Source organism: Pinus tabuliformis, chromosome 1_1 (genome assembly GCF_031772625.1).
Source record: "Pinus tabuliformis cultivar Carrire ecotype Pingquan chromosome 1_1, CPIR1, whole genome shotgun sequence".
NCBI classification, from domain to species: domain Eukaryota; kingdom Viridiplantae; phylum Streptophyta; class Pinopsida; order Pinales; family Pinaceae; genus Pinus; species Pinus tabuliformis.
The window spans coordinates 49736187-49759262 of record NC_142297.1 but is presented as its reverse complement, the minus strand read 5'-3'; the positions used below and the strand labels follow the sequence as shown (position 1 = coordinate 49759262).

The window sequence follows — 23076 nt, the reverse complement described above, 5'->3', positions numbered from 1 at the left end:
CTTCGTCGTAGTTGTTATTTATCTTATGCTCTGCGTCAACCAATTTTTTCTGGAAATCCGCCATTGTCATTGTCGACATTGAGCGGGTTTGTGGGGGCGTGTATTTATTTGCAAGCGAAAATATTTTTCCTCTTTTTTTTTATTAGCGAAAATAAATTTTATACATATAAATTTTAATTAATTAAAATAAATTTAATTAATTAAATTAACATATATATAACTTTTAATTAATTAAATTATATATATATATATATATATATATATATAACTTTTTAATTAATTAAAATAATTTTAATTAATTAAATTAACTTTATATATATATATATATATATATAAAACTTATCACTGTATTATATATAACATAAAATATATATATATATATATATATATATATATATATATATATATACACACGTTATATAAATGTTTATATATAAAATATAATTATTTATATATATATATATATATATATATATGTGTGTGTGTGTGTATGTTATATATAATATATATAAATTAACGTTATAATAAATGTTTCACGTTATATATATACAAATAACTGTTATACGTTGTGTATATATTCGATAGTTCCGGTAAACATCACATTTGCTGATGGGGTCACCTCCGTTGATCGTTCAAAAGAAAACGAACATCAAACGGAAATCACCGCAGATATTTTCGACGACGGCAGTGGTAGGTCTTCCGGCGATTGCACAACAGTTGGACAGCGGACGGGTGGTCAGCAGAGTGGACTGATGGCAATAGCGTGAGGGAATTGGTAGCGGTGGTAGTGAGACTGCACACACAGAACAGTTGGATTAAGATGGATATGGAAGGCTTCGACGGAACAGGAATGATGGCGGTGGTGGGGCAGCGGACCTATGACAACGGCGGGTATGCAGACGCTCGATGTTGTACACAGCAACTGAGGCAGCGTAACACAAGACGACATCGATCTTACTCGCTCTGATACCAGATGAAGCAGAGAACTTTAAAGATATACAGAAATTATATATAAATATTTTATTAAAGAAATGAAATTACAGATGATGCTATTACAATTGCGAGTGCCTGGCTTATATATCGCCATGGACACCCTTTAGGGAAAGGGCATGATCTTATGATCGTGCCCTTTCATCTAATTTAACTGAAAATTAAATAATAATCTAATTTAACTAATTTTTTACATAACAATAGAGCAGGGTTGGCTGCTTATAGCAATCAGTGCAGGGCTTGCCATCAGGAGAATTGCCACCCTTCCCGCAGGCTGCATAACAGTTAAAATTTATTGGAATCTTATTGGACCAATCAAATTTTGAACTGATGTCAATTCGCACCCTTCCCGCAGGCTGTACAACCGTTAAAATTTATTCGACCAATCTAATTTTGGACAAATGTCAGGACCAAAAAGGTAGACAAAGACCGGCCTGACCATTTTCAAGAAGAGATGCCTATCAGTATCAGTGTAAAAATATTCACTCCAGAAGAGACGCCTATCAGTGTAAAAATATTCTCCCAAAAGTAAAAAGCATAAACAGGGTCCATTTTCGTCCCGAAAACAGAAATTTTAGTGGAAATTTTTGAAAATCTGAATTACAGCATTAAGATTTTGGGTGTCCCATGTATTCAAAATGGGTTTTGGATGCCAAAGAGTTTTGATAGTGATGAATCTATTTTCACCGTTTGAAAAAAACAAAAATTAAACATTGCCAATCAGATTTATTGAGGAATTTCCCAAAAATCAAAAAATTTAAACAGTGCCACAATCAGCAATCAGATTTATTGAAGAATTTCTCACCGATTCACTGTCGAGGCAAAATTGTGACCTTGTTACACAACACCCTTAACAATCAGATTTATTGAAGAATTTCTAACCAGATTCACTGTCGAGGCAAAATTGTGACCTTGTTACACAACACCCTTACCCAATCTGCTGGTTAACTGTCACAGTAGAGAAATTGTGACCTTGTTACACAACTCCCTTATCTGCTGGTTAACTGTGTCACAGTAGAGCAGAGGGGAAGAGAGCCTATCATTCACACCTATCATTATTTATTGAGCTGCCATTGACTACCATGCACGAAGATAAAGGCAAAGAAGAAGGCCTAAATCACTCCAATTACCCATTCCCATTCCAAAAAAGCATTCTGAAAATAGTTGCTTGAAAGACGTCATTTTTCCAAACTTCATGCACGAGTGTTTGACATCACCATTGTTCAATTTAATTCCCTTAACGTATTAAGATTTTGGACAGCATTGAGGCTAATCCGTGGTTGTGCTACGGTGAGGTGAAACAACCTTTCATATGCTAGTATGCCTCTCATATATAACCTTACGTTTGCATTCTAGGATCATTCCCTACTGCTCTACATTGGACGTCCAAGGTACCATTGTTATTCATAAGTTAAATTGTTGCTTTGAAGGTTGAAATAGCATCCTATGTTATAAATAAGCTATGGAAATAATAAATTTCTTGGATTGATAGCATCCTATGTTATAAATAAGCTATGGAAATAATAAATTTCTTGGATTGATTCTTAAACCTAAACATAACTCAACACGCATGCAGTCAACTGATGCAGTGTGTCAACGTCATGCCATATTGGTTAGATTTCTGATATTTATCATTGGCCGTTGGCATCACATTTGGATGGTTCTCATTGCTATTTTTCATGGTCACATAATACACTTAAAATCACAAAATTCTGTTATATATTTGGTATCTTACAGTTGTATTATAATGGTTCCTGAATGCTCAAGTGATTACATTATCTAAGGCAATTGTACTAGCAGGTCTGAGTATTGGTATTTCTCGAGTTAGTTTAAAGCTTGACAGTGTTATATTTGCTATGGTAACACTGTATCCTGGTCTTTTAATGCCTATTATTGGATCGATGCAAATCTTGGCATTATAATCTTGTTAACTAGAACTATGGCTGAAGTTTAGTGATGCATTTGTTTTTTTGTGTTTTGTGGCTTAAGTTTGAAGTATTTCCATTCACTCATCTATGAGATACCTTGTTGATAACCTGCTTATGCTATATAGAATTAAATGCTAATGATAAGGGCATCTGATGTCTCTCCGAATTGTGGATTGTTCACTGCTTGTGTCCTAATTTATGATAGTATTAAGGGTAAAGGAAGATAATCACTATGGAATCTTTTGAATACGTAAAGTAAATATTTTCTATTTTTTTAAAAAGAATTTGGAATTTATATAATCTGATCTTGTGATGACAAATAGTCTCTCATTTCAGGAAGCAAGAACCATTTCACTTGATAAGTTGTTGGTCCACGTTGATATATATTGAATTCAATCACATTTAGCAAGTTTTGTCCTCATTTCCAAGCATTTATTATGAATGAGTCATTGCTACTTTGAATATCTTTCAAACTCAGTTGCAATTTGGTAATTTGAATTGTCTGTATAAGCATTCCTTCTATCCTAAGATTGAATACCAAACTGTTTTAATCAAGCTTAGCTAGAAGGCATTGCCCTTTCCACTACTCGTTCTAGTTTACTTTGAATTGTAGCAAAACCCTCCCTAGGTTAGGAAGCCACTTCTTTAGCCTTAGAGACAATGCCAATGATGTGATAATGGGTGGCTTTCCTAATAGTTGCTCCTTGACTCTTCTCCTAAGATAAGGACTTTTTACCTTTAGGAGAGAGTTTGAGTTGCAACATCGACCTCAAAACATGATTTGAAAAGTGTAGTTTACTCTCAATAATAATATATCATATTTGGCAACCAGTTTATATTCTAGCCTTCAAAATATTTCTTTGGGTTTTTATGGTTGAATCTTACCATAAATAGATAACCATATAATCAACACTTCTTGAAAGATAGATTCTTGAAGTTGTTTTATTCACCATGGGATATGCGTGAAAGTGTCCTCAAATTGTGAATAGGATGTCACGATTAGATTTCTAATACAATGGTGTTCCATCTTCCAAAACATCTTGAGTACTAATTGGAGACTTGAAAAAATCAATTTTCCTTATAGATCAAAGATATGAAGTGCCTAAATTCACAAGCAGTTAGTCCAATATTCCTTTTTGCCTTGCATTTGATAGGATATCCTAGACAAGAGACTCCTCAAAAAGAGTAATGTTCCTTTCATTCATTGAAAGGAGCATGTAAAAACAAGCTATTTGAGCCTTCAAAAGTCACAAGTTCAGTGCTCGCAAGGTGCGTTGCTCCATTTTTAGCAGACCTTACAATCACTACACAACATTTATATAGAGGTATTTGCAACACAATCTGAAATAAGGTATACTCATTTTTTTCATGGGAAATGCCTTTGGGGAAACTATCTAGATACTTCATCACATTCCATGAATAGTGTCTGGTAAAATCTGTCAGAGTACAACATGTACTGCTAACTCAAAGGGACTCTACCGGACCTGAACCCATTACGTATTAAAAAAAATTCCTTGAAACTAGTCGTTTAAAACCAATGGAGCTAACCCACTAGACTAAGGTATCCACAACTTATATTACTGCATACTTAATATGTGTCTCTCAATTTGATTCCAACTAACCAGTAATCTTGATAAGCAAAATCCATCCTTGAAATGATGGAAATGGTGTGAATATAATTTCTTGTCTAACAATCCTGGAGACGAATTTAGCGGCATTGTGGCAGTCACCACACACAGGTTTTTTGTGATACAGATTGGGGTCCCATAGCTTGTACAAATAAGCCCAAAGGCAATAGCTAGCATCTCACTGACTATAAAGTGTGTTTTCTTTCACCTTTTCACCCACATTATGCAGCACAAAATTTGTGTTCGGCAGACCGTGCCTCCTCCATCTTCCCAGACAATGTTTCTAGTGTTGCATTAATTTTCTCAGATTGAGGATGTGATCTATCTTCAACAATGAATGTATGAACCCTATTATTTACCTCAATCAAGCTGTATCCGGGTATCTTTTTTATTCCCCTGTACTTCATCATTTTCGCACCTTTACTACATCATTCCATCTGCCAGCTGTGGCATAGATGTTTGACAGAAGTACATAATATCCAGCATACTGATGCTCTAACTGTAAAAGGTCTGCAACTTCTTCTCCAATCTCTATATTGCTGTGAATTCTGCATGCACCAAGCAGGGCTCCTAACACACTAGCTCCAGGTTCTATTGCCATATTTTTAACAAAGTCAAGTGCCTTCCAGCATGCCCAAAGAGGTCTACCATGCATGCATAATGCTCAGCCCTGGGTGGGATGGAATAATTTTGAGTCATGCAATTAAAGTAGTCCCAACCCTTTTCCACCATGACTGCATGCAGTCAGAAGACAGACAAATGTAATATGATCCGGTTGTGTGCCCACATTTCGCTTCTTTCAAAATGTTCCAGGGCATCCTTACCATGCCCATGCATGCCATATCCAGCTATAATTGTATTCCATGAGGCCACATTTCTCACCGACATACTGTCAAAATTTTGCTGTGCAATATTTATCTTCCCACATTTGGCATACATGTCGATAAGGGCAGTCCCAACAACAACATCCAGCTCAAATCCATTTCTTAGTATATAACAATGAATAGGCTTACCTTGTTGTAAAGCTGTTAAATGGGCACATACCGGAAGCACACTCACCAGAGTCAGAGAGTCAGGTAACTCATCAGGTTGCATTTTATTCAAGAGTGCGAAGGCCTTGGGGCATAACCACTTTGCACATAACCAGCAATCATTGTATTCCATGACACCACATTTGTTGTGGGCATCGTCTCAAACAATTGGCGTGCAGCTTCTATGTCTCCACACCTGGCATACATGGCTAAAAGGGAATTTTCTAAAAAGATATCAGTTTCAAAATTACTTCTGAATCATTTAATCATGGATCCATTTTCCTTGTTGCAGAGCCCCCAGATGGGAACATGCTGAGAGGGCACTCACGATGGTGCTTGAGTTGGGTTTTATAGATTCTAGTAGCATTTGATTAAAAAGTGCAAAGGCCTTATCTTCACTGTTCTCAGCATACCCAGCAAGCATTGCATTCCATGACACCAAATTTTTTCTACCCATTATTTTAAACAATTGCTCCACAGTATCTATACTCTTGCATTTTGCATACATATCTATGAGGGGAGTCCCAACAACCTCAGACTCAAATCTATTTTTAATGATGTAGCCATGGATACACTTGCCTTGTTGCAGAGATGCTAAATGAGCACATGCCAGCACACAACTAACCATAGTGACTTCTATGTTATATCCTAATATTGAGAGGAGAAATGCTAATATAAATAAATTAAAGTTGAAGACAAGATTAACATTTACTTAAATTCTGAAACCAAAAATATAGTTTTATAAACATTAAAAAAAATACACTAAAAAACTTAAATTTAATATATCAATTGCTATTAGTTTGATTATGGAAACTAAGCACAACTTCAATTTAAAAAACCTATCGTTGTCTCCTGCACCTTTTGGAGCAATTGCTAGTTATAAACATTGAAGCATGCACAACCAAACCCCAAACCACCTTTGTCATACAAGACTTGCACTTGGCATACGGTAGAAATTTCAATGACATTAACTTGTGTACAAGTGCTGAAATAGTTACAAATCACTATAATACAAGACAGTCACTTGCAGAATTTTAGAATTGGTGCTTCAGTGACGATAACCAATCTGCTCAATACTGACTCCAAGGGCATAATGTAAAAAATCCACTCATCAGCATGGAGGGGTACCTCCAAAGATCTAACTGCTGTTCATATCAGCTATATACCGGATGTGGGGAAACCTATGTGCACATGAACTAATGATAAAAAACATGTGCAATGCCCTTGCAAGTACAAAAGATATAAAACATGAAGTGCTGCATGTAGATGGATTTGAAAGAAGTTAGATGCTGACTACAATATCATTAAGTTGCACCCATCCATATGCACAACGATCTCTTATTTTGCGAATAGTCATAGCTGCAGCATCAATTGCAGGTCGTATTTTGGCAAGGCGTTTCTCTGCTGGCATTCTTGCATTATACTCAAACTGCAAAAGGTTATTTCTTTAGTAAAGACAACATTGATTGAATTTTTTTAATAATACCAACATTGGTTGTTATTGTACAAAAATTTTTGCCAGGCAGTAAGGATGAACTCAGTCAAAGATTACAAACCTTTTGAATCACACGTGGAATGTCAAGTATGTGGCAGAAGTATGTAAGCTGCTTGTACAGGTCTACCTCGGTGTACTGCTCCCAAATATTAACAATTTGGCTGTTTAGTTCCATTTTAAAACAACTTATTAGGCGAAAAACACGTGCCATGAGAATTTTACCAGTCATTACCTGTTGGACAAGATGTCCATTGCAGCGAGGATAATTTGGACAAACTGTTCCTCTTTCCATATCACCGATAACCCGCAAGTTCAAGTTTCTAGTTGTGTGCTTGCACATTTCTTCATCACACTGAAAAATACAAGATGGGAACAGAATCAACCAAGAAAAATCAGTTCAACATAAAGGAATTCTTTGTAATCTTCTGATGTGATAGTTAATAAAGGGCATCTAAATGAGATTGGGAAAGAACCATACAATCATTAACCCTGTATAGTACAATGCGATGAATTTTTCTGCCTGCCTTTTCACCTGCATAGCACAATGCAAAAGAGTATTTAAACCAAGCATAGACACTAGCTCTGCAGTATGCAGAAGTATTAGTGGGATGATCCACAGAGTTATCAACCTATTATGGAATCCTGTAAATGACGGCTAACCTGATTAGCTAGTATGGCAGGAGAAATTACACTTGGTACACCCTCATCTTGACATTTTGGGCAATGGAGTGAGCACCAATATTTCTCAGTTGCCTCCCTTGATGTCTTGGATAATGTTTCATCTTGTTCATTTTCTCCGGAGTTGGTTGTAAGATTTTCAGAACTTTTAATTATGCTTGCGACACTAGGACATTCAAAACTTGAGGAACAATGTGGGCATACTATCAAGAATGGCTCGCAGTCATGGTATCTGTTGAGCAACTCAAACAATGTTAGAGAATTAAACTAAATGCAATATAACAAAGTAGACTCAGATATAAGAAGCAGTCTGAAGTTTAATGAACAGAACCAAATAGATAATATCACTCCTTGCTGAAGTTGCACCTTTCATCATCATCATCATGGAGACTGGAGAGAAATGCAGTAGCTGGCTCTTTCGCAACAGCTTCAAAACTCATTTTTGGTTCAAACTGACAAAAGAGACATTTTGTCAGCTTCATACAGAATGTCATACAAATCCTGAAATGCCTTAGAACTATAATGAGATGCACATGCTCACCTTCGATGAGTCCAATCCAAGACAATCTGCAAGACGTCCTGGGCTTGTACCTTGGATAGGTGCACATAATCTAGACACAACAGGATGAATCTGGAAATAGAAGCCATCGAGAAACAGGTCACATAGAGAATAGGACATATTGAAATCGATGTGTAAAGGTAGAAGATATTGCATATCAGACAACATGCTTGGTTAAATTATATGAAAATGTACTATGGTGGCCTGCATACTTTATTTTTCATGAAAAGAGTAACATTCTCCATTGTCTAGGTGGAAAATTACCACTACTTGATCTGATGATATGAGAATGCAGAAATACCTGCTGAGATAGATAATAATCAATGTCAATCATCCAGTTTCCACTGTCCCTTTTCAACTCATCTGGATGTCTTGCCCTTTCGGCAATGCCTGTTGTTGATCCCAATCCAGATCCCTATTCAATATAAATAACAGCAAACTAAGATCCTCAGTAAAAGGAACAGTGAACTGAAAGTCTAGAAGCAACTTCCTTTTCTCTGCAACAACTATCATCATTAATGACGGAGACAAGTTGAACACGCATTCTGTTTATTTCTTGAATTGACAAAATTCCGGTGTATAGTTTGAAAGATTTAGAACGTACACATCAAACGCTTTGTATTTGCATTTATAAAACAAGAGAAAAGGTGTGCACCTGCTCAAAACAAATTATGTAAGGAACTGTATCACCAACAGAACAACCAATATGATGGCCACTCTGCTTCATTCTTAATGCCACCTGTCAAGAATGAAATGTGTCAACTTATGATAAGCCTGTACGCATACTCCAATGGAATGAATGTGAATACACATCATAAACATAAAAAAAAAGCTACTTGAAAATGGATGAAATGGTGTTATAGATTATCTACCTGGACATGTGGCTGGTTTTTGGAATCCGGATACTCCTCTGGAGGTTTAGTCAATGATTTTGTAATGACGTATTTCTCAAGCTCCACTTGACCATTTCTCATTTCCTCTTGCACCTATTACAACAATTTAACTATAAATACCTGCTGTGTACCTATACACAACTTATTTTGCACATTAACTATTTTGTTTATAAACTCAATAATCTAATGTTTGAGTCATCAATGACTCATCACTCAGCTAGTTCAGAAATGTTAGTTACTTGCATTAATCACCCATCACTAAGTTAATTGAGGGTTGTTAACTACAGAGATTATTTACACATTGGTAGGCTGAGTCATATTAAAAAGGGTCACCCCCTCACTTCTAATAATCACTCTATTATCGTCAGCTGAGCTGTGGCCTAATGATAAACATGTGAGAGTTTGTAACCACTGGCCTGTGTTCAAATACCAGTAATAGTAGGGAATATTCAGAGTTGCATGCACAGGAGTGCAGTTCCATTAACTCCAAGCCAGTCCCAGTAGATACAATAGAATCCAATAGTGGATTGGGGGAATAAGTCCCTGATTCTGGCCAAAAAATAAAAGGTGTACCATATCACTATTTCTCATCGCATTTAAGTACCATATTCCTGATATATTGATATATTGATAATAGTAATATATCAAATCTTGTTTCTCATCTGAGTACCATTTTCCTGAAGATGTCTACCTCCATATTTCAGGAAGTCCAAGTGCATTCCACTTTTGGATGCACAGTTACCCCCAAACATTTGTTTTCGTTATTGTTTATTAAATTATTTCTCTTGTACTTGTTATTACTTCAATAGTTGCAGTAGTAGTTCCATTTTGGGTAAAGAATGCAACAAAACATTATCAAAGTTTTAAATTCTAGCAGAGGGTTGTAATTGTATTAGATTTTTGAAAATATTATGCGCTGAGTTTTCAAAAACCAAAATTAAAAATTTGGAATCTACTCAAAAAACTGGTTTAAGAAAAAAAACAATTCACTCAAATTGAGAGTTGAATGAACAAAAATATGAAGTTTGAAAAAATTGCGATCTTTGGCATTAATATGACGGGCTATAACTTTGGGCTTTTTTAGCAACTTCTCAAAAGAAGTTGTCAATTTTGACTTAATATTCAAGAATAAATATTATTAGCTTCAAATCAATATATTATATATTTGATTTGGGCTTACAGTGAAGAAGAATCATTTTGCTGAAAATGGTGTAAGCATCACTTTTGGCCACAGCTAACATCAATATTGCAATCATTATTGTATGTGTCTGTAGGATTGTTTAATGTTGACCTGGTTAGCACTGCTTTATTGTATTCCTAGGTTTAGTGAAAGCTGCCCCAATAAATGTGGGCCCATAATCCTCTTGAGGAAAACGCCCTACTCGTGAGTTGTGTATTTATAGACAACTTTCATTTGTGATTTCACATATCTTCCAACCATTCTTTCATCTTTGGGATAGTGATTTAATCTACAAGCACCAAGTGTTGCACTCACGCTTCTGAATTATTTTTATCTCTACGGTTGCACCTCTTTTCATGAATAGTGCTGCTTCTTTCTCTTTATTGTAAAACTATGGTTTACTGATTGTTTTGATCCTTAGAGTGACATCCTTAGATCCATTGCTAGATCTTCCTATCTCGCTCATCTTTTCTTGGCAGACTATTGACTAATTTGTATCGTGCTAGTCTTTTCTATGCATGTCGCAGCAGCACTACCGCTTGTTTCTTTCTTTGTTTATGTTATTTTCAGCATTGTCTAGGACCTGTGCTTACACTCCCACATTGCATTCATATGGATTGTACTCTTCTTCAGCCCCATTGACCTACTTTTGCAGTCATCTCTTGGACTGGGACATTTAATAAAATCATCTCATCTTTATCTTATGATATCAGAGTGCATGTGAACCTTAATTACCCAATTCTGCAGCTGATATGAGGCTATTTAGCTGGTGACATCACTGATTTTGTTCCTGCAAAACGAAGGTTTCAAACCATATTTTAACTGCAGATTTTCAACAGCTGATCTGAGGCTATTTGTCTGGTGAAATCACTAACTTTCTTTCTTCAGAACCAAGGTCTCAGATCATCTTTTAATTGCAGACTTTCAATAGCTGATCGAAAGGCACTTTGGCTGGTGGCATAACTGATTTTGAGACTGCAGAACCAAGGTTTAAGTCTAAACTTAGGAAAATTAAAGTATTAATGGGTATTAATCAAAATATGGGTGAGAATGTTCTAGAAAGCAGATCAAGTCAAGTTTTTAATCTTAGCCGTTGATTAGAGACTTAATCTCGGTCGTTGAAGTCTCAACGAGAAAAGTATAAGAAGGAGGCTTGGGGTTCATTTAGAAACACACCGAGAGAACGAATTGATCAAGAGTTCGAAATTTCTGGGGCTAAGAAGCTGAGAAATTCGAACTAAGTGATCATTCTGCCGCAGAGAGGCAGAGATAGTTCGGGAATACGGGGCAGAGAGTCGAAGAGCCACTAGTGGAGGCAGCGCAACACCTAGAGGGACTAACGTTGGGCCAGTCTAGGCCCATGCAAGCTTGACGCAGAGCTAGAAGGGCCACCGCAGAGGAAAAAGTTGCCTTCACGCAGAAATCCAGAACTGTCAGAGTTGTCGAAACAACTGGAAGAGGTTGACGCAAAAGCTCCAGGAGGCAGAAGAGGCAGCGCAGAGCTAAAGCAAAGCATGCAAGGCTGACGCAGAGCCCGTAAGGTTGACGCAGAGCCCGTAAGGCTGACACAAGGCCTACGCAGGGCTAGCGCAGAGATAGTCAGGGTTAGCCAGTTTTGATGTCAGATCAGTCGAAAACCATCGGGTGAAGTGAGGTAATCTCACTCAGTTTTCCGCCATTATATTTTTCTCCGTAACTGGATTGTCGGGAGGGCATCCAGCATTGTATTCAGAACTACTGCTTAATAATATAAAACCCTCAGAGTTGTTGCATCGGTTTTCCTGCATTGGGCATTTCAGGGGACTATTTTGTCCAAAAATAACGGTGTCTTATGTATCTTGTTCTTTGCTAAGTTTCTTGTTTCATGTAATCAAATTAAATTCGTGTAGGTTGCTGAAGTAATTTACTTCAATATTTTTCAGAAAATAACTTGATAATGTATATTAAAATCAAGTAGAAGTAATTCAACAGTTGATCTGAGGCTATTTGTCTGGTGAAATCACTAACTTTCTTTCTTCAGAACCAAGGTTTTAGATCATCTTTTAATTGCAGACTTTCAATAGCTGATCGAAAGGCACTTTGGCTGGTGGCATAACTGATTTTGAGACTGCAGAACCAAGGTTTAAGTCTAAACTTAGGAAAATTAAAGTATTAATGGGTATTAATCAAAATATGGGTGAGAATGTTCTAGAAAGCAGATCAAGTCAAGTTTTTTAATCTTAGCTGTTGATTAGAGACTTAATCTCGGTCGTTGAAGTCTCAACGAGAAAAGTATAAGGAGGCTTGGGGTTCATTTAGAAACACACCGAGAGAACGAACTGATCAAGAGTTCAAAATTTCTGGGGCTAGGAAGCTGAGAAATTCGAACTAAGTGATCATTCTGCCGTAGAGAGGCATGGATAGTTCGGGAACACTGGGCAGATTGGCAAAGAGCCACTAGTGGAGGCAGCGCAACACCTAGAGGGACTAATGTTGGGCCAGTCTAGGCCCACGCAAGCTTGACACAGAGCCAAAAGAGCCAACGTAGAGGAAAAAGTTGCCTTCACGCAGAAATCCAAAACTGTCAGAGAGTTGCCGAAACAGCTGGAAGAGGTTGACGCAAAAGCTCCAGGAGGTAGAAGAGAGAGCGCAGAGCTGAAGCAAAGCATGCAAGGCTAACGCAGAGCCCGTAAGGCTGACGCAAGGCCTACGCAGGGCTAGCGCAGAGATAGTCAAGGTTAGCCAGTTTTGTTATCGGATCAACCGAAAACCGTCGGGTGAAGTGAGGTAATCTCACTCAATTTTCTGCCATTATATTTTTCTCTGTAACTGGATTGTCAGGAGGGCATCCAGCATTGTATTCAGAACTACTGCTTAATAATATAAAACCCTCAAAGTTGTTGCACCGGTTTTCCTGCATTGGGTTTTTCCGGGGACTATTTTGTCCAAAAATAACGGTGTCTTATGTATCTTGTTCTTTGCTAAGTTTCTTGTTTCATGTAATCAAATTAAATTGGTGTAGGTTGCTGAAGTAATTTACTTCAGTATTTTTCAGAAAATAACTTGATAATGTATATTAAAATCAAGTAGAAGTAAATTCTGTTTTGCTACAGTAGGGGATCCTTGAGTTTTAGGAATTTTCACATGGTATCAGGGCATTGATTTTGAAACAAAAAGAGCAGATCCAACGTTGAGCAGAGAGGCCAATAGCTGCATTTGGCAGCAATACGAATCCCCTTGAAGAGATTGCGCAGTCCTTGCCGAGAAAGCAGAGATTTCGAGGAAATCTCCCTCTAAGAGAGTCGACAAAGAGGTACGATTTCCAGTTCGTGAGCTTGCAGAGGCAGAGGGAGTGATGCGGAGCCTCAGTGTAGTGCTTGAAAGGCACAATTTCTGTCAGAGCAGAGATCCGTCAAAAAAGAGCAAAGACACATAGAAGGGGAATTTTCTCCTCAGAGGACTTTTCTCGCCAAAAGTTCAAATTTTTCACTTGTCGAGCAACAGACCAATGCTACGCAATGACTAGAGGAGTCAATTTGACAATTTGGGTGAGATGGCATCACATGGGCTCAAAGATCAGGACAGGTTGGAAGAAGCTTCCAACTATGTCATATGGAAGACCAAAATCTTAGTTGTTCTGGAGGAGTACGATCTCGAAGCTTATGTCAAGAGTGTTGTGGTTGTTCCTGCGGACAATGATCAGAAAAAGAAGTACAAGGCCGAGCAGGGAAAGGCGAAGAGGTTCATACTCGATGGAGTTCGAGATCATGTGGTCTCACACTTGCAGGGCAAAGATACAACTCGAGAAATGTGGGAAGCTTTGTCTTCATTGTATGAAGGTTCTTCCGAACAGCGGAAGATGTACTTAGAACAAAAGTTGCAACGGACATTGATGCAGAAGGGAGAAGGGGTTAACTCCTATCTTCAACGTCTTTAGGACACCAAAGACCAGCTTGTTGCAGTGGGGTCTACTCCTCAGTCTACCGCAATGGTAAGGATGGCCCTGAATGGAGTCTCGGATGAATGGCAAGTCTTCGTCCAAAGTATATTGGGCAGGGAAAGACTACCTTCATGGGAGGAGATGTGGGCAGCCCTTCAACAGGAAGAATTAAGGAGGGATTTGGTTAAGGTCAACCTCAATGGCAACAATAAAATTGGCACGAATACCAAGGAGGAGGAGGAGAATGCAACTCTAGCATCAAAGGGACAACAGAAGCAAAAGCAGAAGGACATTTCGAAGGTGAAATGTTTCAAATGTGGCGAGATGGGCCACTTTGCATCCCAGTGTCCTTTGAAGCAAAAGGATAAGGATGAGAAACATGATCCTAAGGTTGCTCCAGCAAAAATTGACGAAGATGAGTTTGCCATGAGTGCCCACACATCTCTAGGAGGGAAATGGGGCAATATAGAACTGTAGTCGGGAGGACTACATGTGGGCAAGATCCTTGAGGAACCCACCTCTTGGATCAATTCCTTGATACGGGAGTCCGAGATTCAGCAGTAGTGAGATGGACTTAGAGTCAGATGATGCAGTGGATTGGTTGGAGAGACAGATGCAGTATCCTAAGACTAGAGACTGATCAGCACAGAGAAAGGTTGGCAACAATGCAAATGGCACAGTACAGAAGTCAACAGCAACGCAGAAGATTCAAAGGGTCAGAGACTAATAGCGGTCAGATTCCAACATTCACATGGTATTATGCTAAACACAGTTAGCGCAGTAACTTTGGGTGTTTTCCAGTTGCTTCTCTCAGCCACTGAGTTGCAGTACGGATGTAGTGTTAGCAGTGGCAGTGCTAGCAGAATAACAAATGCAACATTTGAGAGAGAGTTGTAATACAGTTGCAGCAATGGCAATGCCAGTGTCATGGACAGAAATACAGCAGTAGTAGCAGCACAGTGTTGGTCACAGCGACAATGCGAAAAAGACATGTTTTAGAGACAGAGTAACATGCAGTTGGACATTGTTGCTAGAGCACATTTCTCGCTAAGAGGGAGTGTTAGTTTTTGGTAGCATCGAATGTGCTCTAGCCATGAAAATTGGTAAAAAGATTAAGGCACATGAGTTCTAAAGAACCCATAAACCGTTTGGTGAAATTCCACCCCGATTGTATTTTATTAAAATAATTAATATTTTTAATGGGGTTCCTAAGTCTAAACTTAGGAAAATTAAAGTATTAATGGGTATTAATCAAAATATGGGTGAAAATGTTCTAGAAAGCATATCAAGTCAAGTTTTTAATCTTAGTCGTTGATTAGAGACTTAATGTCAGTCGTTGAAGTCTCAATGAGAAAAGTATAAGGAGGTTGTTAGGATATTCCGACACATAGGAAATAGTTAAGTACAACTTGGTCTAGTATAGAGTTAGGTAAAGTGTGTTTCTTTACTATGTACATTTTGTAACTTACAATCTGACGGTCACGATATGTAGTGATCCGACGGTTCATTCTCTCCTTGGTATTACCGACACTTGATCCGTGGCTTAACACCCGATTGGTCCATGATCTCTATTTAAAGAGCATGGAGGGTCATTTGTAGGTTAACAGTTCATGAGAGAAGCTTATGTAAATTTTCATTCTTTTATTAATAAACTGCCTGAAGTGGCCACGTTGGCTCAGGCCGTGGATTGTTTCCCTCTTTGAGGGTTTTAACCACGTCAAAAGCACTGGTGTATTGATCTGCGATCTGTTTGTGAGCGGTGTCCTTTGGTGTTCTGTCTGAGGAACTTACCCTGTAAATTCCTACATGGTATCAGAGCTATTTGAGGGCCGCGTCCGTTGGTGATCCAAATCTGAAGCCGGTAGAACTGCATCTGACTATTGTTTCCTAGATCTACTGTTTCTGACTGCTTTCGGGCCGAGAGGACTACTCTGTTGTGTTGGGAGCATCTGTTCCAGTGAGGAACCCCTTTCGTTTCATGCGAAAAGGTTTCCAGTAGCCCTAGCTGCGTCATTTTTAAGATCTAGAGGTATACAGTGTTTATTTGCAATTTACAGTTATTTTCTCTCTGTTCATTTCGGTTTTCGATTTATTTAGCCTTTTTTTATTACCGCATCTATACCTTTCATTTCTACATATGCTCTTTGCCCTGCAACTCTGTGCGATCTGGGCAAATTAGAAACAGAAAGGAAGGATTTTTCTCATGCGTATGCTCTTTTTCGCTGTGCCTTAGTGTGATCTCGGAAAATCAGAAACATTGAGAAAAATATTTAGTTTCCGGCTAAAGCTAACTTCGAGCCGCAAGGTTTGTTTTTTTTATGTTCGTGTTGGGTTTTTTGTTTTTTGTTTTGTAGGGAAAAAGAGTTTTATCAAAGCAAGCACGCAACCCAAAGCATCAACCCCCCCCCCCTCTCTCTCTCTCTCTCAAATTTTTTGTATAGCTCACTTGATGCAAAGCTAATTTATGAGAGTAGAGGTCTTGGGTTCAAGTCTCCATTTTGTGGGGGCGGATTTTTCATTTCCGCACATCCCCGCACTTCGTCGGCGACTTCATCAAATTTTCTTCAAAAAGCCATAACTTCTTCATCCGGAAGCCGTTTTCAGAACCATTTTTTTTTAAATAGCCTAATTTTTCGAGATCTTTCCATTGAAACACTTAGTTTCAGCATCTATAGCTTCAGTTTTTTTTTTTTTAAATGGAAATTCCATGCCAAGTTATTCTTGACAACACCAACTACTTCCAATGGTGGTCCTACATTGTGGATTTACTTAGAAGTAAAGGTCTTTACAGAATAGCCACAGGCCAAGAGACCAAACCGAAAGATGAAGACAAGGCAGCTAAATGGGAAAATAGGCAAGACCAAGCACGTGGGTTGATATGGATGTCTATTTCTCCAGATCTTAGATTCCATATTCCAGAACTTCATACTCCCGATGAAGCAATGAAACAGATTACTAAAGTCTTTGGAATTAAAAATGAACTTAAAGCTCAACTTGAAAATGAATTGCTTACATTGGACCCCAATAATTTTTCTTGCATTGAAGATTTTTTTGTCCAAGTTCAAGACCCTTAGACTTCTCTTAGAAGGTGTTAAGGTTAAGAAAGAAGATAGTAGCCTTATCTACTCCATTCTTACTAAGTTGGGACCAGCCTATTCTATGTTTGTCTCCACCTTCCATTCTACAAGAGAAGCCTTCATTTCTCAAGGACAAGCCTACAAGTCCCCTTCCTTTGATTCCTTTTGTGATTCTTTAATAAGAGAACAAGAAAAACTCTTACACCTTGGTCTTCTTCATCTTGGAAACTCTTCTAAGAAAGCGTTAGCCGTCCAGCAGCAACCAAATTCAAAGAATCCTAAGAAGTCGTATCCTAAAAGGAATGGTCCTAAACCAAACAAGGGTCCTAAGCAATTTCCGCCTCAAAATGAAAAATCATTTCAACAAAATGATTAAGACAAATAAAAACAAATGGAAGAAGACTAATAGACATTGCAACTTTTGTAATCGAGATGGCCACTTAGAATCCAAATGCTTTAAGAAGATGGAAGCCTTGGAAGCAGCAACGAAGAAGCATAACATCCATTTGGAGCAATCTTCAATTTCAACTTCATCTTTAGGAATGGCACTTTCTGCATGTGGTTGTCAAGCATCTCGGTCTTGCTATGCACTAAATGTATCTTCTTCTTCTCATTCTCATGAGTGGCTCATTGATTCTGGAGCTTCTTATCACATGGCCAAAAACAAAGCCATGTTTTCTTCTTTAAATGATTGTAACACCAAAAATATATATGTTGGTGACGATAGATCGTTTAGTGTTGTAGGGACTGGAATTGTTCATCTAGACAATGGTCAATTTAATGATGTATTATGTGTTCCAACCTTATCCTGCAACCTTCTATCTGTATATCAGATAACCCATTCAGGTGAAGGTAAAACCGTTGAATTTTCACCTCACGATGTTGTAATTAAGGACCTAAGAGATCCTAGACAGATTTTAGCTACTGGCATTGCTGATGATTCTACAAGGTTGTATAAGTTTCACAAGGTCATCAAATCTTCCCTCAGTATTTGTTGCTCATAATGATGAAGTGAGAAAACTTTGGCATGAGCGATTTGGTCACTTAAACTATTGCTCTCTTCAGAATCTATGTAAATAAAATATGGTGACAGGTCTTCCAATGATATCTTGCAGAGATGGTGTTTGTTCCAGATGTGTACTCGGAAAACATCATTGGGATAGTTTTGAAAAACGTGCCTCTTGGCACGCCTCAGCCCCTTTACAACTCGTGTATAGTGATTTATGTGGTCCACTTCCAGTTGCTTCATTCTCTGGCTACAAATATTTCTTAAACTTTCATTGATGATTTCTCCAGATGCACTTGGGTATACTTCTTAAAACTCAAGAGTGAAGTATTTAACATGTTCTTGGCCTTTAAGGCCTTTGTTGAAAAACAATCTGGACATCAAATTCTTAAGCTAAGATCTGATAATGGTGGAGAATATGTTAAAAACACATTCATCAACTTTTGCACTGAGAATGGAATTCAAATGCAACATATTGTTCCATATACTCCACAACAAAATGGTGTAGTTGAAAGGAAGAATCGCACCTTCAAGGAAATGGCTAATTGTATGCTTCAATCTAAAGGACTTAGTCTTAATTATTGGGAAGAAGCAATTAACTGTGCAAATTACATAATAAATCGCACTCCTACTAAGGTTTTAAAGAATATCACTCCAAAAGAAGCATGGAGCTCAATCAAACTAGATGTAAGTGACTTTCGTATTTTTGGAAGTGAAGCATGGGCCCATATTCCAGATGAGAAACATAAAGCTTTAGAACCTAAGAGTGAAAAATGTATTTTTGTTGGATATTCTGAAGATGCCAAATGATATAGACTTATTCCACTTAAGTCCAAAAATGTTATCATCAGAAGAGATGTAAAGTTTGTTGAAAATATATCGGCTTGCGAGCCTAGTTCGGCGGATGTGCCACCTCTCCCTATCTCTTCTACTTTTGAAAATATTTCTTCTTCAGATGATGAAAGCGAGGATGAAAATCCTCCCCCACCTTCTCAGGATCCTCCTTCAGCTCCTCAGCTTCCAAAATGGGTCTGTGCTGCTCGAGATGCAGCAGGTGATCTTGTCGGTGTTCCTACAGATCAGCGACGTACACGTTCTCAGTTCGAGAGAGACTCTTCTTTATTGGCTCAAGCTTCAGTAAATTATGATCCTGACACCTTTGCAGAAGCTTCAGGCCATCCAGATTGGGAAGCAACTATGAATGAAGAATATCATTCATTATTGGCAAATGATACATGGGATCTTGTTCCTCTACCAAAGGGACGAAAACTTGTTAGATGCAAATGGGTTTACAGAACCAAGTATGGACCAGATGGGAAAGTTGATAAACATAAAGCTTGTCTTGTTGCTAAGGGTTTTTCACAAGTTGAAGGCATTGATTATACTGAAACCTTCTCCCCTGTTGCCAAAATGAACTCTATCCGCCTTGTTCTTTCCCTTGCTGCCTCTTTCAAATGGGAAGTCCATCAAATGGATGTTAAATCTGCCTTCTTGCATGGGGACTTGCATGAAGAAATCTATATGGAACAACCTATTGGCTTTATACAAACAGACTCCAGCCTTGTATGTCGGCTTAAGAAATCCCTTTATGGTCTCAAGCAAGCTCCTCAAGCTTGGTATGCCAAAATGGATAACTTTCTTTTAGAAAATGGCTTTTCTAGGTGTCATTCTGACCATATTGTCTACACCAAGAAAGTGGGCAAGTCTCTTATCATTCTTGTTCTTTATGTTGATGATCTTATCCTGACTGGTAGCGATCCCAACCTTGTAAACCATGTGAAGTCTAGCCTTAAAAGGAAGTTTGAAATGACAAACTTAGGACACTTACATTATTTTCTTGGTCTTCAAGTCTTGCAATCCAAGGAAGGTATTTCCCTTTCCCAATCCAAGTATGTCGTGATATTCTACGCCATTTTCACATGGAAGACTGTAAGCCAGCCCCTTCTCCCTTTCAGTCTGGAGTCAAACTTTCAGTCACTTGTACTTCTCCTGAAGTTGATGCTACCTTATACCGTCAACTTGTAGGAAAACTTTTGTATCTAACCCATACTCGTCCTAACCTTTCCTTTGCTGTTGGCCTTGTTGCTCGGTTTACGCAAAACCCACGTGAAAGTCATTGGAAAGCAGCTAAAAGAATACTTCGTTATGTTCAAGGTACAGTTCAGTTTGGGATTCATTACAGTGCTGACGCATCTCCTCTATTGGTTGGTTTCACTGATTCCAATTGGGCTAGTGACCCTAATGATCGGAAGTCTATTGCAGGTTGTGTTCACTCTTGGTTTAGGACCTATTACATGGGCTTGCAAGAAACAAGGTGCCATTTCTCTTTCTTTAGCAGAAGCAGAGTATCGTGGTGCTGTAGAAACTAGTAAGGAAGCCTTGTGGCTTCGTCAGATCCTGTCAGAGTTTGGCTTTCAACAGCAACATCCGACTACACTTTGATGTGATAATCAAAGTGCCATTCAACTATGCAAAGATCCAATCAAAATCAGCGCAGCAAACACATTGAACTGCACATGCACTTCATCGGAAAGCTCATTCATGACCATGTTCTTGAAGTGCAATATTGTTCAACAGATGATCAAGTTGCAGACATCTTTGTAAAGGCTCTCACAGAGGCGAAGTTCACTAAACTTCGATTTATGGTTGGAGTTCAAGAAGTTGTCACTAAGGGGGGATAGGCTCTAGTGCCTCCTTCCTTCTCCTATTGTGTCATATTTGTAAATCCTTCAATCCTATCCCAAGTTGTTGTTGAGGGGGGATGTTAGGATATTCCGACACATAGGAAATAGTTAAGTACAACTTGGTCTAGTATAGAGTTAGGTAAAGTGTGTTTCTTTACTATGTACATTTTGTAACTTACAATCCGACAGTCACGATATGTAGTGATCCGATGGTTCATTCTCTCCTCAGTATTACCGACACTTGATCTGTGGCTTAACACCCGATTGGTCCATGATCTCTATTTAAAGAGCATGGAGGGTTATTTGTAGGTTAATCGTTCATGAGAGAAGCTTATGTATATTTTCATTCTTTTATTAATAAATTGCCTGAAGTGGCCGCGTTGGCTCAGGCCGTGGACTGTTTCCCTCTTTGAAGGTTTTAACCACGTCAAAAGTACTAGTGTATTGATCTGCGATCTATTTGTGAGCGGTGTCCTTTGGTGTTCTGTCCGAGGAACTTACCCTGTAAATTCCTATAGAGGCTAGGGGTTCATTTAGAAACAAACCAAGAGAACAAATTGATCAAGAGTTCAAAAATTTTGGGGCTAGGAAGATGAGAAATTCGAACTAAGTGAGCATTCTGCAGCAGACGAGCAGGGATAGTTCGGGAATACTGGGCAAAGAGGCAGAGAGCCACTAGTGGAGGCAACGCAGCACCTAGAGGAACTAACGTTGGGCCAGTCTAAGCCCACGCAAGCTTGATGCAAAGCCAAAAGGGTCGATGCAAAGGAGAAAGTTGTCTTCATGTAGAAATCTGGAACTGTCGAGGAACTATCGAAACAGTCAAGAGAGGTTGACACAAAAGCTCTAGGGGGTAGAAGAGACAACGCAGAGCCTATAAGGCTGACATAGGGACAACGCAGAGATAGCTAGGGTTAGCCAATTCTATTGTCGGATCAGCCGGAAATTGGCGGATGAAGTGAGGCAATCTCACTCAATTTTCCGCCATTATATTTTTCTTTGTAACTAGATTGTCGATAGGGCATCCAGCATTGTATTCAAAACTATTACTTAATAATATAAAACCCTCAAAGCTATTGCGCTGGTTTTCCCGCATTGGGTTTTTCCAAGGACTATTTTGTCCAAAAATAACGGTGTCTTTTGTATGTTCTTTGCTTAGTTTCTTGTTTCATGCAATCAAATTAAATTGGTGTAAGCTACAGAAGTAATTTACTTCAGTATTTTTCAGAAAATAACTTGATAATGTCTATTAAAATCAAGTAGGAGAAGTAAATTCAGTTTTGTTGCGGTAGGGGTTCCTTGGGTGTAGGAATTTTCACATGTTCTTCCAATTGGTGATCATGGGTGTAGACATTGTTCTACAATCATGCATTCTAAACCTCTTCAGAATATCTATAGCGTATCTTCCCTGCCCAAGGGAGATCTCCCCGCCTTTCTGCTACACTTCCAACCCTAAGAAATAGTGCATCAACCCCAAATTCTTCATATCAAATTCTACTGCCAAGCTCCTCTTGCAGTCCTTTCTGAGCCTTGATGATCTTGTCAAGAAGAGATCATCCACATACAATACTAGGATGAGTGGCTCACCCTCTACCATCAAATAGTAAAGTTTGGGATCTGCATCACTCTTGACAATCAACATCTGTTGAAGTAGTTGTCAATCTAACCATACCACGCCCTGGGAGCATGCTTGAGCCTGCATAGAGCTTTCTTTAGTTTGCACACGTGAGTGTGCCTCTCAGGAGTCTCGAAGCCCTGTGGTTGTTCGATGTACCTTCCTCTATGACCTCATTCAAGAATGTTGTCTTGACGTCCATCTGGTGAATCTGCCATCCCATCTAAGTGACTAGGGATATAACTGACCGAATAGAGGTGTATCTGGCAACTGGAGCAAAGGTCTCCTCATAATCCATTCTTTCTTTCGGTGCATACCCCTTTGCCAAGAACCTAGCCTCAACCATCAGCACCACCTCCCAAACAAAATTCGTCATGATAGTGTTGTATTGTT

At 38.5% G+C, this 23076-nt stretch overlaps 1 protein-coding gene across 1 annotated transcript in view; it reads right to left on the bottom strand.

Moving 5' to 3' along the window:
• Positions 1-6685: 6685 nt before the first annotated feature.
• LOC149211512 (DNA polymerase alpha catalytic subunit-like) overlaps positions 6686-23076 on the bottom strand; it is a 207390-nt gene continuing 190999 nt past the window's right edge. Inside the window, exons 23-32 of the mRNA XM_089391517.1 lie at positions 9182-9295; positions 8965-9048; positions 8611-8724; positions 8292-8381; positions 8117-8202; positions 7733-7982; positions 7551-7604; positions 7305-7424; positions 7134-7208; positions 6686-7006 (exon numbers count right to left, since the gene is read on the bottom strand). Of these exons, the coding sequence (XP_089247643.1) occupies positions 6860-7006; positions 7134-7208; positions 7305-7424; positions 7551-7604; positions 7733-7982; positions 8117-8202; positions 8292-8381; positions 8611-8724; positions 8965-9048; positions 9182-9295 (1134 nt within the window). The 3' untranslated portion in view covers positions 6686-6859. The remainder of the gene's footprint in view (positions 7007-7133; positions 7209-7304; positions 7425-7550; positions 7605-7732; positions 7983-8116; positions 8203-8291; positions 8382-8610; positions 8725-8964; positions 9049-9181; positions 9296-23076) is intronic.